General features: G+C 42.3%; 1 protein-coding gene across 2 annotated transcripts in view; it reads right to left on the bottom strand.

The window, feature by feature from the left end:
* Window positions 1-15,053, bottom strand: part of PGR (progesterone receptor) — a 35,479-nt gene extending 20,426 nt beyond the window's left edge. Inside the window, exons 1-4 of one of the 2 annotated variants that reach the window (XM_015852254.2) lie at window positions 14,639-14,760; window positions 13,196-14,492; window positions 11,893-12,044; window positions 331-447 (exon numbers count right to left, since the gene is read on the bottom strand). In XM_015852254.2, the coding sequence (XP_015707740.1) occupies window positions 331-447; window positions 11,893-12,044; window positions 13,196-14,358 (1,432 nt within the window). In that variant the 5' untranslated portion in view covers window positions 14,359-14,492; window positions 14,639-14,760. Of the gene's footprint in view, window positions 1-330; window positions 448-11,892; window positions 12,045-13,195 lie in introns of both variants that reach the window. The other variant, XM_015852253.2, reaches the window with a different exon arrangement.
* Between the last annotated feature and the right edge of the window lie 618 nt (window positions 15,054-15,671).

The raw sequence follows: 15,671 nt of genomic DNA, 5'->3' as shown, positions 1-15,671 counted from the left end.
TCTCAGTTTGCTTCTTTATCAAGTTTACCGATTCAGGACTAATAATAAATAAATACCAAAAATACAAATCCTCCTGTTTCAAGAAAATGAGTGTAAGGATACATCACCAGTTCATAAAGAAAGGTATTTTTGCTCCAGCATTTCCAGACTTGCATGAAAGAAAGATTAGAAGGAAAGAATTAAAATTATTTTAAACAACAGGTAATCCTTCCAAAAATACCATATATAAATGCAGTTCTTTCCTTTACAGCATCAAAGCGAGTTTATACTTAAGAAAGTGAAGTTTCTTGACTGCCTATTTCTCCAAGTGAGGTGTGGAAAGCAGCTCACCTCCCAGGACCATTCCAGCTTGACAGCACTTCCTCAAGCGACACGCTGGACAATTCTTCCTACGGATTTTATCAACTATGCAGTCATTTCTTCCAGCACATAAATAGTTGTGCTGCCCTACAAGACAGAGAAAAGCAAGATCAATACAATGTTTTTTTCACATGACTAAATTATTTCTGTGTAAAAACATTACAAAATAACAGAATTAAAAACAAAACAACAAAAAAAGCGACCTGATCCATCAAAGGACTCTTTCATTTTACATTAGCTTTTAAATAATCACCTGAAACTATCTAAGTATAATAATTCCTTTGGTTTAAGACTCACATTACCATCTACATGAACCCAAATGATTAGCAGACCATACAAACCACTGAAACCACTTAAAATAGGAAACTATCAATATTTCTCAAGCAAATCAATAAAGATGACAGATTTGTTTCTGTCAGAATTCCTTTTTTTTTTTTTTTTACATTATTGCTCCTTATGGTAAAGTAGTTAAATCTTCTTAGACTGAAAGGAAATTTCTTACAGATAGAACAACGAATTTGAGCACAATACTGAAAGAAGCAGAGTAAATTATCTCTGCTGGAGAATCTTGTCTGCACAAGACCTGCTGACATACCAGTTGAACAGAGCCATTAAGGGCAAAGAGAAGAAGGTAGTAAAGTTTTGGTTTAGCTTAGCTTTCAGGAAAGGCATCTCTTTTATTGCTCCCTTCTGAGGCACTTGGTTAGGAAGAGGCTGTCACTTGTTTGTCAAAATGGAATGTTTTAAATGAAATTAGCTTCTATAAGAGCAGTCATTTTATTAGCAAACCAACAAGCCCAGCTGATACACTAACATTTTGTCTCACAACAAGCTTCCAATACTTTCAATTTTCTCTTGTAGAGAATTAAAAAGTATATTTTTATTCATTTTGTATAATACTGGTGACCTCTATGATCACTATGGTTTTTTACTCACTATGAGTAAACAAAGACGTAAAAAGAAATCAAACCAAATCTGCACATTAAGAATTTATCCCATAAGGCTTAACTTTAAAATCCATCCTGTTTTTGCACATCACTTTCTATTCATTTCCGTATGAAAGCATAAAAAAAGAATTTTCTTTCAGGAGTAATAAAATGGATCAAAAAGATACAGATAAGCAACAGGAAGGACCAACATTAGGGATGCTTCTCAGTGGCATACTGTAGAGTGGACCTCCAAATATAACAAACAGCACAACCTTTAGATTTGTACTTCTTTCTAGATGGGTACTACCCTGAGTCAGCCATCTGATGTCCCCAGCAGCAAACAAATCTGAGGTGAATCTGTTCAGATGATGCTACTGTTTCCTTTATTACCCTATGCCACCCTTTATCTGCACACAGAAAAGTAAGAAACTGTTCACCAGTTAAGTCTTCTAAGTAGAAGAGAGAGAAAAAGAAAATGAATTCCTCAGATGGAAAATCAGGAGATGAACACAACTTTGTTCTAACAAGAAGAAAAGACATGCTGAACCACGTGGAACAGAATGAGTTTGCTTCTGTGGCAACACCTTCACGACAATTGATTTCCTTCTTACTTTGCCTGACTTTTAAGAACAACTTGTCTGGTTTTAATGAAAGAAATTTTAATTGCTTGAAATTCGTTTTTATAGCATTTTTTTTTTTTGTTTTAGAACACAACAGGTAAATAAAGTAACTGTCTCACACACTGCCTGGCATTTTAAATGTATTTATTAATGCTCTAAATCACAAGACATTCTCCTTTAATTTCTCCCATTACTTCTAATCCTGGGTTCCTTCTCCCAGGAAACATTACCAAAATTAACTAAATGAATACAAATCTGCCTTGCTTTTGGCAGCAGACCATGAACAAAACACTTATTTTGAACACATCTTCCTTGAGATTTATTCGCAGCCTTTCCCTCATCTTACTTCGCCTTCATTAGCTACAAAACCACTCAGTCTTCTGAAAAGCAACAACAGCTTTAAGCCTCTGTTAGTTAACATAAAATCTATGAAGCATGAGATTATCTCTGCATTATTGCATTCTGATGCTTTAATGAACAGCTAATTTCCAAAGGAATGCTTAACCACAAGATTTAAGTTATGTTTCTGGGTGTTTTGTAGTTTTGTTTGGCTTTGTTCTCTGAAAAGCATCTCTTCTGAACGTCCATGTTTGGAAACTTTTTGAATTTATGCATGGTCTGATTCCACGTAGCCCACATCCAAGACCAAAAATAGATTATGTATTGCCAGTAAATGCTTACAAGCAGCTCATGATGACGCTGACACAGGCGTTCGAGTTTTACTTTCCTTCTTATACTGACAGAAAAATGCTGATCTACCAAAGCTACTGTAATATCACAAAACATTACTCTTCAAACACTCAGAGTGTTCACATGTTCTCAAATGATGTCCTATGTAGAATCTGCTCTTGATACCAGTACATCATGTGCATCCTCAGCATCCCAAGGGCATGTTCTCACTGCGCACACTGTGAAATAAGAATGTGCTTTGATGTTCAGAAAGTAAGTACTATTTCATTCCCATTTAATACACTGTATTTGCAATCTACTACAGATGAAGGACAAAGTCTTTGTTATATGTTTACCTGGTTTGTTTCTCCCATTAAGAAGAAATCAGCATCAAAAAAAGAGCAAAGGAAAAAGCCAACACCCTGCCCGCTAAACCCCCTTGTGAAATTACAGAGATAAAATCATGAGTTCTAACACTTGCCAACCACTTCCTTATTTGCAGGCTATAAAGAAGCCACAACCACATCCGGAGTCTGAATGATATTTCACATGATTTTCCACTCTGCCCACCACTATCCAGCCTCTCCCTCAGCACCTCTCATCTTTATGTGCATTCCATTGATTCTGATTTGGAACACGTATAATGTTCATTTAGTATTTTGTACAGTTTCAACTGTTAGGGCTTTTTTAGTTATCACAGTTATCTGGATGGATCCCATCCAGATAGAAAAATCTGAATAAATGATCACATCTGAAACTGTATCTGTTTTTCTACTGTTGTCCAGAGCTGGATTCTAAGAAACTACTACTTGCTCGATATTACTATTTAAGTACAGGCAGCCATCTGAAGGACTGATTGGGTAGGAAATGGAAAACACATAGGTAGTTGATTAAATTCCAAATTATGTTCTTTAGGACCACCTATATATTAACAGGTTCACTTCAATATATGGGTATTGCAGTAATATTATACACATGTACTGATGAAGTATCCAAAGATCCCAGTCCTGAGTCCTGCTCAATTGGCAGCTTGTCATTCAGTACCTTTCATTTGATTTTAACTGGGAAAAAATACCACAAAGACCAAGACAGCAGCGTTATCACTAGAGCCCAGGTCAGAAAGTAAAGATTTAAATTCATGTCTTACTAAAATATGAACCTAAAAACCTTCTGGCAACCACCCCTTCTCCTATGAAGTTTTCTCCCAATGTTAAGTTTCCAAAACATGTTTATTTTTCACCTGTCCTTAAAAGTGCACTACATTGGAGTAGCTGAAATTTTGCAGATATGCAAAATATGGAAGAGAAATCTGCACAAGGAGAACCACACGCGGGCAGCCAGTTATTCATGTGAGTACATCTGTGCTGAGCTGCTGCCAGTCTGAACAGAAGCAACACACTTGTTTGAGAACCCTCATTTCCTACTGCCTATAAGCAACAGCATTTTCCCAAACCTTCCCTCCCATAGCTGATTCTGTGGCCCTGTACCAGCCTTACCATGCAACACTGCCTTACAAAATGTGCCCATAATCACCACTGAACGACCACTGTTCACAACACACCTCACAGTGTTGTGGAAATAAAAAAATAATTAAAAAAAAAACAAACAACAGATTAAATATCTAAAATATCTAATATCTAAAAACCATAAATAGCTATCATGTCTCCTTGTGAATTATTTTATTGCCAAACACTTCCCAGTGTTAACTTCTGCCTTCCCGAAAGCCAGGTTCTGCTCAATAATTTACTCCCAATATGCAATTTATCTCTTAAAAGTATTTTTCATATCATAAGACCTATTTAAAAAAAAAACAAAAACACACAATTAAGGAAGTAGATTTAAAGGCATTAGTTGCCCACTTACCCAGCATCAGTGGTTCCTCTGGACCACAAAAATGGTTTCAAAACAAAACAGAAAACAGTTGCACCTATGTGTACTAAACACAATGGCCCAGATGAAGTATTTGAGTATACCTTTGGCTCCTGAAAGTGAAACTAATATAACAGATAACTCTGGATTTGTGCTTATTCTAGCAGTGTTTCCCATAACCAAGCAAATAGTCCAGGCTTATTTCTCTTCAGAAATAGGAAATACAACTAGTCTGACCTTTGATCTGATCTGAAACCACCACTTTTACACTGTTCCTATGTGCAAAACAGCAAACGTGCGCTGAGCTTGCCTCTCACTGTGTGTGTTTATGAGCATTCACCTCAGAGAACTGGGAATCTACACTATAGTGTTTGTCATATTGAGAACATGCCCTTCATGTGTCCCTGTACACCACCACAATCTTCAAGATTTCACACACCTCAGATAACACTAATATTTTCACTACAAGATAAGAATGAAGTGAGACTTAGTCTCTAACTACTTAAGAACAAACCACATCTCTCACTGACCCTACCAAGTATAACCTGTTTATAAAAAGCACAGTACTCAGTGGGGGACTTCCATTAAATTCCCCTCTTTGACCATCAGAATCAAAATTCACTTTTCACAAATCTTAAGCAGGTGTCTGGACTTGGCTCTACAAAGCACTTTTATTTGTAGAAGTGAGAGTTTGCAAACAAGTGCACAGCTTCTGTGTAGGCTGGCTGCAGTTCAGCACAGATGCACTCACACGAATAATCAGCTACTCTATGAGGACTATAAAGAAATATTAAAGACTTGCTGTTGAAGCATATCTGCTTCACAGCAAAGGACTCAGGATTCAGTGGATCAAAGAGGGCAAAGAGAGGATAGAAGAGTAACTTGTATGTTCCATTCTGGAAACTTTTCTTCTCCTTGCATCAACACAATGATAATAGTGAAGAGTGACTGCAGTCCAAGTAATCCAGCAGCCTAGAGGTCAGTGTTGCAAGGACAGAAAAATGTATCTAACTCCTTCAAGGGACCAAAGATGATGGACACAGCTCTTACACCCTGCATAGCTCCTCACCTTTTCTATGCACTCAGTGATGGAGTTTGCAAGCATTGTAGGTACCAGCAGCTCCTTTGTGAAGTTAGTCTTTCACTGCTCTGCCTTAACTACGTGTGATGAAATAACAGGCTAAATTAAAATACTTCATTTTTAAAAGAAAGCAAAACCATAAAACATTCATTCCTAAGTCAAACCTAATGTATCTTAAATTATACCTTACTTTGATGAGCAGATTGGCTGATCAACAACAAACTTCTCGTATACATCCAGTCCGTTGTCTGTTGTTTAAGCATCTGTCAGACTTTGTTTGCTAAGTGAACAAAACGTGTTTCTTTAAAAAGGAAGCTGCATTTTCAAAACTACCCTTGCTTTTCTTCTCTTGAACAAAACACTTCTAGTATCTGCACCATTCTTGACTGACCCTTTCCTTCTTCTTTATCTTGATCTGAAATCTCCCTGCCTTCTGTTGTGAGCACTGCAATGCCATTGTCTTCTTCTTTACAAAATTACTTCTCTAGGCAGCAACACACACACACAGTTTTTTATCTACAGAACAGAACAATTAAGTGTAGCCACCCCATTTTCATTCACTTCTAGATGGTTAGAAGTTATAACCCTCTTAAAAATCTTCTTGATTTCCCTATCTATTCCACCATTGACAACAGGCAAAAAAAGAAAAAAAGTCCATTCTATTAACCATTGCGAACTGCAAAATCAGGATTACCCTTTCATGTTGATTTAGCTGCTTATTTTCAGATGACATCATGAAAGACATAAAGACTTACTGCTTAATGGTATTGGCACACAACATCAGAGGCAGATGTTGATGTATGGCAGTAGAGGTTGAACCTTCCTGCCAATATTCCATTACATTTTGTTGTTGTGTGATAGATGGCAGCGTAGGAGTGGTGTGACAAAATGGTGTCTGACAGAGAAGAGCAAAAGAAGATGAAGTGCATCTTCTTCATCAGTGACATAGAGGATGGCATCGAGTGCACCTTCAGCAAATCTGCAGATGACACCAAGTTGAGTGGGGCAGTCAATACCTTGGAGGGAAGAGAAGCCATCCAGAGGGACCTGGACAGGCTGGAGAAGTGCCCCATGAAAACCTAATGAGGTTGAACAAGGGCAAGTGCAGGGTGCTGCACTTGGGTATTTATATAAACAGGGGGAAGAGTTTCTTGAGAGCAGGCCTGAAAAGAAGGACTTGGTGGTCCTGGTGGATGAGAAGCTGGACATGAGCCAGCAGTGGGTGCTGGCAGCCCAGAAGGCCAACTGTGTTCCGGGCTGCATTAAAAAAGGGGTGGCCTGCAGGGAGAGGGAGGTGATTGTCCCCCTGTACTCAGCACATTGTTTATGGAAACCAAATAGTGGATGTGAGCACAGTGAGGTGCTGGCTGGTGTGTTTCAGCAGTGGTCACAGCTCCACTGCTGCACACATTTACAAGCACAGTATGCAGGCTTTTGTTCATAGCTAGCAAAAATGCATACCTAATGGTTGTGACTATGTTGAAAAATAGTGCTTTGTAGGTGAGAACTTTTTCTAGCAAGTAGTATCACTGTGTTGTTTTTTTTTTATCTGTTTCTATGGAAATAAATAGGAGGCATTACTTTCAGAGCAATCTACATATTGGCATTTCAGTCATCCCAACATTCTGATATCAGCAAAAATACTATTTGCACTGTCTACAGTGATTAACCCAAACACGAATGTCCACACTGTAAATGCTTTCAGCTTGGTTCAGCAGTTCTCACATAAAATATTCTCTCTGCAGATAATGAAAGATTATGTAATTATTTGAGAAGAATAGGGTAATTTTTTCCTGCATTAATGTGTAGCACATACCTCTTCTATTTTAACTCCAGCAGATTCCAGGTTGCTGAAATGCACCCAAACATTAAAGGATATTAAGCAACAGCCACTTGTCAGAACACAGGAGTTGCAGCCAGTTATAAGAAAGAAACCTCTGAAGCGCAACCACGTATCGCTGCACACAATGGCAGACTAACATACAAATGACACTTCGTTAAGTCTTTCCATTGGTGGCCTCTAAAGAACTGCTCCTTACCAGCAATGATCGGTTTTGTGGAACAGATATACAGAATGAGGAGAAGGACGCTGTCAAACGTAAATGCTTGTTTAGTAACTGGTAGTATGACTAGAAATAGAATCACAGAATGGCTCAGGTTGGAAGAGACCTTAAAGATCATCAAGTCCCAACCTCCCTGCCCTGGGCAGGACTGCCTCCCACAAGATCACACTGCCCAGAGGTTATTTTAAACAACCCTCACATTTATTACATAGTCTAAAAAGGTAATAGCTACCTTTGCGGTGTGGGTGGGATTCATAACACCAAGAGCAGACTGCTCACATCATCACCTGACACTGCCTTTATGCACAATACAGACAGCAATCAGCTCTAGAGTACTGTCATTTTCATCCTAAGTAGATATCTGAAATAAGTCAGTGAATTACTTCCTAGAAGTTCCCACTTCTCTCTATTCGCTGTAAAATGAACTTCAGATGAGCAACTCCAGTTACTCCTATTGTGCAGATCTAAAGTTAGAACAAAGCAGCCTCAGTACTACAGTGAGGTGCTGGTGCTCCGTACAGAAAGTGGTTTTACACTATCTCAAAGAACTTCCATTCCACCTGAAAAGATGCAATACTCAATACTGCTTCTAAACATGCCATGTGAAGTCAAGCCCAAAATTTGTCTAACTGACGTTTCTGCAGCTGATGGCATTCTAAGCAGTGACTATCAGGAAAGCAGTATGAAGGCATACTGAGAACAGCAAGCAGCCCGGCATCATTTAGCACCAGAACAAACAACCCCAGCACACACCATCATGGTGCTCACACAAATCAGCAAATTACTGTCTGCCAAACAACTGAGCACTGTATATTTGTATACAATGAAGGTACAGTCACGTATCAACACAGATCTTACTTCCCTTTTCATAAGGTAAATCGCTCGCTCTCACGAGTGAGATTTTCCAGTTGATTTTTAGGAGCTTTGTGGAAGTTATTTCAAATGTTTGAATTTGGAAATACATTTACTGTACGCTATCACATTTTGGTCACGTGCAAAATAAAAATTCTTAATAATATTAAATAAATTAATGATCTGTGTATCTCAACATGCTGCATGCATGCCTTCTCTGCTTCATGCAGTGCTCACAGCTGTCAGGTATACAGCACACACTGCACCAAATTCCAATCCCCAGACCATGGAAAGTGAGGTTAAAAAATGGAAAATGCTGAAGAATTAGGAGAATGGGAGCTTTTTATAGTTGATATCTGAATTTCATAGATGAAAGAGTCTGTACAGTACAGCACTTCACTGCCTTTCCAAAGAGGGTTTTCTATCAGCAGCTGGGTTGTTTTAATCAATGTTTGGCATGCTGTGCTGTTTTTTAAGCTATGGAAAAGCACAAACGTAGCGACATTCCTTATGTGCAGCATTTCACTACGTATGTGGTGAATCACACTTCCATCGTAAGCTGCTTGTACACAGCACACGTCACATAAACCTTATCAGAAAGGCTGCTCAAAACAACAGTCAGTCTTCACAGATTAGATGTAGCTCATCCTCAGCTCAGCACCCTCCTCTACCCATTTAGAGGGACAGAGAAAACTCTGATGGAAACTACTTTTTATAAAGCAGAATTTGCCAAATCTAGGTCTCAAAGAAAAGTCCCTATCTCACCAGCCAAGTGTTGCTGCTGCTGCGGTTGATCATGCTCTCTCTAACACTGCGACTTGTACAGTGCTCTGATCCTGACCTTGAAGCACATAGTAAGACTAGACAAATTTGCCATAAAACCAGTTGTTGTAGGGTCCCAGACATTCAAACAAACCAAGAATTAATTCTTAACTCATCCGCTGCAATACCATGTGTTTACGTTGGCCTCAAACACTTCTAGTTCACACAACCACTTGTCGCTGCGTCAAAGGGCAAAGGCAGGCAAATGCTTTTATAAATATAAAGCAAAAATGAACAGCATTATATAGTTTTATGTGAAGACACCTATGTAAGATATTAAAGACCATTTGTCACTTTAGAGAGAAAGAAGGAAGAGCTCACTTCCTAAACTTCATTTTCCTATAAGCTCTGCTGGCAATTTCATAACGCTTTTTTTTTGTTGACCATAACTTTGATATACTGGTAGCACTTAAAAAATGTCTGAGCACCAACAGCAAATCACTTTGCACATAAAGTAATTCTGCATACTTTAAAGCATTTTAAATCTTAGCTCTGAATATTCTTTGACTGCCAACTTCAAACTGCTTGTCACCCTCAGCTCACAAAAACAAACGATACTACATCAACTTATTGAATTCAGGTTTGTGTTCTCAGTTTTCTTCTCTAACTATAAATAAAAGTAACTTCTATTATTTTCTTGATAATCAAGTGAGATCTCTGAGTGTTTTTAAAAACCTTTGTAATTTGACTGTACAACTGAATTGATGGATTCATAACTCAACCCTTTGCAGGTAATCAATCGAAAACAACCACGTCTGAATGCAGAGAAATACTTCCTAAAATACTGGGATATTTATTCCCCATCTGCATTTTCTCCTCTGTACCTCCAGAACTACCTTTTTTTTCCTTATCTGTTTTTCTGCATCCCCACCCCCACTAAAAGCCTTGCACTTTGGATTTGCTGTTTCAAACAAAATATGCTTATCATACAGGGACTATCATTTCATTTATGCATATAGGCACATATAGCAAGTCAAGAACCCAAGTAACAAAAGCTTTGATAAATCTTATAAACATATAAGAATTTATTGCCAACATTGTAAAATACTTTAAATCAATAATTTTATCTTAGTTATCCTCATACCGTTCTGGCCCACTGTCACAATATACAGATATCCGTTAGCTCTACTGAAATCATACTCAGCAGAGAAACTTTCCTTTTTCACCTGCACAGCTTCAAATAGTTATTTCAAAAAGATTAGATATAGAAAATGGAGTTGTCTGGATAATGTGATGGTCAATTTCATCCCAAAGGAAGTACTTAAGTAATACTGTACTTCCTACACAATAGGGATATGTAAAATGGACGGTGCACGAATAGTGGGTTTTGTTGGGGAAAAAAAATATACATTTGCTATGAGATTTGAAATAGCCAACATATCTGAGATTACATACTTAATTAGAATAGAAAATAGGCATTTTCTGATTAACCCAAATGTACTACATTATGTCCCTTGTCACGTATGTACTTGATAACTGTGCACCAATACGAAAGACAAATCTAAATACTGAAAATCCAGCAGGTAACACAACTAATCTATTTTGAACCTTTGTTGTTTTTAATTTCTTACAGAATTCTGTACTTCATGGGAAGAACATAAAAAATAGGGCTGAGATGATGAATTTGTACTTAAAAAGTCAAACACCTTATTTGCACAGACAATTCTTAAAGAAACATGGAGAGGGGTATTACATTTTTAAAGGTACATCAAGCATTCCTGCTCCAAGAAATGAAGGGGAAGGAGACGTTCTGTAAGAAAAATGTCTCAATTGAATTTATTAATTTGACTCTGCGAATTTTAAGCACTATTTTCACTTGTATTAAAAATTAAATATTCTTTTTCTTTTTAAAGAGGAATCATTTGTCACCTTTATTTCCGACTAGAAAGAAGTACTTAAAAGTGTAAATGAAATTAGAGATCAATCTATAAACGAGGTTATTTCAATGCTACTAATTATATTCTACACCTCAGTGAAAATAAGGGAGTCCATCACTTTAAACAACTCCCTGCAGGCTTGATACTAATGCATCTACCAGGTAGCCCCATTTGTCCATCTAGCTTGTGTTCACTTTTGTCATTCTTCCCTATAAAACTCCATCTATAATTTCTGTTGTCACAGTTCAGCTGAGGTTGTTGCCCATTCTTTCAATATTCTTACTAAAAAACAAACAACAAAAAACACAATATATTTCTTTACCACAGGATCAGACTTTGGAAAAGACTTACAAAAGGGCAGGTATGAAGAGTCTAGATAAAAGCCAAGCTTTTTGCTAGTTTACCTGTACTGACCTTCTCCGTATGTCTGTATCAATGAATAACATTCTGCTAATACAGTTTTTCATAAATAATCAAGGAAAACAACCTTAAAACATTTCCATCAGAAACCCGTGTGACCTCCTTATATTTGTATTAACAATAAATAGCCAACAAGAAAAAAAGAATACCAGTGAAGTCAATGATGAAATAATTCAGTTAGTATTCACTGTAGTACTTAAATAGAGTTTCCAAAACAAAAAACAACTTTAATCATGTTTTCAAAGATTATCAGTGAGTAAAGGATTTGTTATTTGCAGAACCTCAGAAGGACTGATTAACACAATTAGGAACAATGGTATGATATAGTACCTTCCATGGCCCTTTTAAAGAAGACTTTACAGCTTCCACAGGTGAGAACTCCGTAGTGGCAACCAGAAGCCTCATCACCGCAGATGAGACAAATCTTCTGGGGTAGCGAATCAAAGCTGTACTGGGAGCTTTGGCTGGTTTCTGTATCTGGCCTTGAAAAAGAAAAGAAGAGAAATAAAACATCCAGAATTGCAACAGTTAGCAACTCACCCAAATTAATCGGTTCTACAATAAAAACTTCCTCTCTAGATGATCAAGGGGAAAAAAGCAGCACTGCCTCTCTGCTTAAGGCTTTCTCTACACCAGGAAAAAAAAGGCACATTTGCAATAGTGTCTAGTCACTGAAAATGGTTTTGATAAAAAGGTGCAATTTGGAAAACTGTCAAAATGTTCCACCTTCTTCAGCTCAACAAGTCTTCCGAGCAAAGTCATACTGACATATCTTTTCCTCAACACAGCATGAGACAGAGATGGAACCAATTAGAAATCAGCTGAATTTCAAAGCTTCCTTCACATGGGAAATAACAAAGTTTTATCTCGGTTAGAAAAATCCACAATAACCAGCATGTAACCTCCTGGTCAGCTGCAGCTTTTGATCAGCAAGCAGTTCAACAAGCAGGTTATGGCAAGTGGCAACTGAAAAGCCAAAAGTGAAAGGTATTGCTACGTATATATATCTTGTCAAGAAAAACAAACCAAGCACAAACTAACTTATCTGTAAGATAAAATCCAGGTTGATATTCTGTTGAAATGGTAGCACTGCATATTTACAAGTATTTCTAGGTAATGCAGAATGCCTTGGCATACAGTAAGCCATTTCATTCTGGCAAATCAATATACACACACAAAACGTTCTACTTATTATGTGAAATTGACCAGATTCTTTTCTCAAATCAGAACAATTGTGAACAATATTTGGGGTTTTACTAACACCGTCCAGCTGCCAGTTCAGACATCAGCAACACTGATGCCTTTCCCCCTCTCTTTGTGGCTGGTCACCTCTTAAGACATTGCACTGAGCAACCACAGCAGAAGTGCTGCTTTTCTCAGACTGTAACCGTGCCCACAAGAGCATCAGCTGCAAAACTAAAGAAATAATATCCCTGCTGGCTTCCCCCCAGTGCTGGCTTCTCCCAGCACTCATCGAAACATAGGAGAGAAGGGAAACACCGACCCAACAGCCGGAGGGGGGGAGGGTGTGAAACGCTCCTGCCGTGCTTCGGCACCTGTCTGACTTCCAGCGCCTCACAAGAGCACTCAGCTTCGCCGAGGAGAACCGCGGAGCTCAGTCTCGCTCCCTTACCGCACGTAGCCCAGGTAGGGCGGGCACAGCTGGGGCAGTCCCTCCTTCAGCACGGCCGCGGGGAAGCCCAGCGCCTGGTGGTGCCCGTTGAGGCCCAGCGGCGAGTAGAGCCCGGGCGGCGCGGCCGAGGTGGACGGCAGGCTGTCGGGGGCCGCGGGCGGCCCGTATGCGGCGGGCAGGAGGGGCGGCTCGGCCTTGTAGAGGACGCACTCCAGCGAGGGCTCCTGCCCGGCCCGCGGGGGCTGCGCGAAGTCGGCGTGGGCGGCCTTGGCTCCCAGGAACGGGGGGGCGGCGGCGGGCAGACCGACGCCCTCCTCCTTGATCTTCAGAGCGCTCTGAAATTCGCCGTAAGCGAAGGGGCCCTCCTTGCCGTCGGGCGGCGGGTAGCCGTACTCCGCCAAGTCCGCGGCGGGCGCGGAGGGCGAGGAGCGCGGCCCGAAGGCGCTGCCCTCGTACGCCGCCTCCACGTCCAGCAGCTGCCGCGTGCGCGAGGCCAGGAAGGCAGAGTTGAGCGGCAGGATGGGCACGTGCAGGTAGTCCTGCCCCGCGCCCGGCTCCACCGCCGCCGGGGAAGCAGCCGCTGCGGGCGCCAGGCCGCCCGATCCGGGCACCGCGTCCCGCTCCGGGAAGCCGCGATCCTCGGCGCCGGGCAGCACCGGGGTTCTGCCCTCGCCGGGGTCCTCGGCTCGCGCTTTCACGGCGACGCTCAGGGAGTCGGAGCCCGGCCACAGCGGAGCCCCGGGTCGCGGCTGCGAGGGGCCGGGAGCCGCCGGGGCGGCGTCCGCAGCTTTCTGCTCGGGGCCGCGGCTCATCGGAGCGACGGGCACCTCCGGCCCGAACAGGGACCAGGGCCCGGCATGGGCCGCAGGGGCCAGGAAGGTGTCCAGGACGCTGTCCAGGCAGTCCCTGGAGAGCGAGCCGCTGCCCGGCCGGTACGAGGGGCAGTCCTGGCCCTCCTCTTCCTCCTCCTCCCGCTGCTGCGGTTCTTCCTCCTCCTCCTCCTCGTCTTCCTCCTCCTCGTCGCTGCTTCTGGGGTAGAGCAGCCCGTCCAGGGCGACGTCGATGCCCTCCGCTTCCCCGCGGCTGGGGGGAGCCTGCAGCAGGACCGCCCCGTCTCGGGCGGACGAAGGCTCTCGGGGCTCCTTGGCCTTCACCTCGGTCATGCTGCCCACACAGAGCAGCGCTCGACGCCGTCAAACCTCCGGCGCGGCTCCTCGCAGCCCGGACGGGGCTCCCGTTCACATGGCGCTGCGTTCCGAGGAGTCCCGGCCGTACACCGATCGCCGCCGGGACGGTCCTGCAGAGGGGAGAGCGAGCTGAGCGTCTGCCGCCTTCCGAGGGGCAGCGGGAGGGCGGCCGGGGACGACACCTCGTTCCCCGCTCAGCGCCGCGCTCCCCCGGCCGCGCTCCCCCGGCCTCTCCCCGCCCCGCCGTCGCCCGTACCGCTGAGCGGCGCCCGGCTTCGCCCCTCCCGCTGCCCCCGGCCGGCAGCCGCCTCCTCCCCTTCGGCGCTCCGCTCTTGGGTACCCGCGGCTCCCTCAGGCAGCTCCCGGCACGGTCTGGCCCCTCCTTCGCTCCGCCTGCCCCGGCCCTCCCACCGCTCCCTTCCCCTCTCGGCTCCTCTGCCCGCCGACCGGCCGCCTTCTGCCTTCGCAGACCCGTCTCACCCCGTTCCCCGGCTCTTGCAGGTGTCTGTACTGCTCGAGGAGTGCAACACCGGCTGCACACAAGCTGGGTAGATCGCGGGGAGAAAAACACGTCTTATCTCCCTGGTTCTTCACCCTGTTTCAGACGTTCGCTGTGTTTTTCGGGTTTAAGTTTCTCCATGCCCCGCTAGCATGGATACATCTGCCACTTAACAGTAGCAAAGAAATCGAGGCACTATAAAACACTGCATCACATTATGGGACCTCTGAAATACCATACAGCAAAACAAGCAAAAGGGTTTTGGAAGAAAATAAGAAAATACCGAGGGGGGTGAGGAGGGGAGGAAGGCGTTCTGTGCTTCTAATACTTTAATTACATTGTTGAAGTGAAGAAAGGGCGTTTTGAACAGACCTGGGGCTGGCCTTGCAGCTCTGGCTGGCTGCCTTGTTTGCACCAAGTTCCAACCTAGCCCAAATTACTTAAAACCAAGAAGTTGCCTGTTCATAGGCTGTTTGTGTGAAATGCTGGCTCAGTGGAGGAGCACATTAAGTTTGATAATGCTATTACTAATTCAAATACATGCACACACATACACATATATAATTTGCGTTATATAGCTGTCTTAGAAAACAAGGTATGGTTTAGAGACACAAAAAGTAAATTAGTCCAGGAGTAGCCCTTCTGGCTTTGAATAGAATCAGTGTGTTTTGATTCAGAGACGTAAATTGTTACAAGTTTGCTTGTGCTCCGCAAGTAGAACATGCTTCTGTGAAAGGACGTCTTTCTCAAAAACTCTTATCAGCATGAAATAGTTCCTATTGTTGTTTTA

Source organism: Coturnix japonica, chromosome 1 (assembly GCF_001577835.2).
Source record: "Coturnix japonica isolate 7356 chromosome 1, Coturnix japonica 2.1, whole genome shotgun sequence".
NCBI classification, from domain to species: domain Eukaryota; kingdom Metazoa; phylum Chordata; class Aves; order Galliformes; family Phasianidae; genus Coturnix; species Coturnix japonica.
The sequence above is the reverse complement of the archived record's forward strand: the minus strand, read 5'-3'. Positions and strand labels throughout refer to the sequence as shown.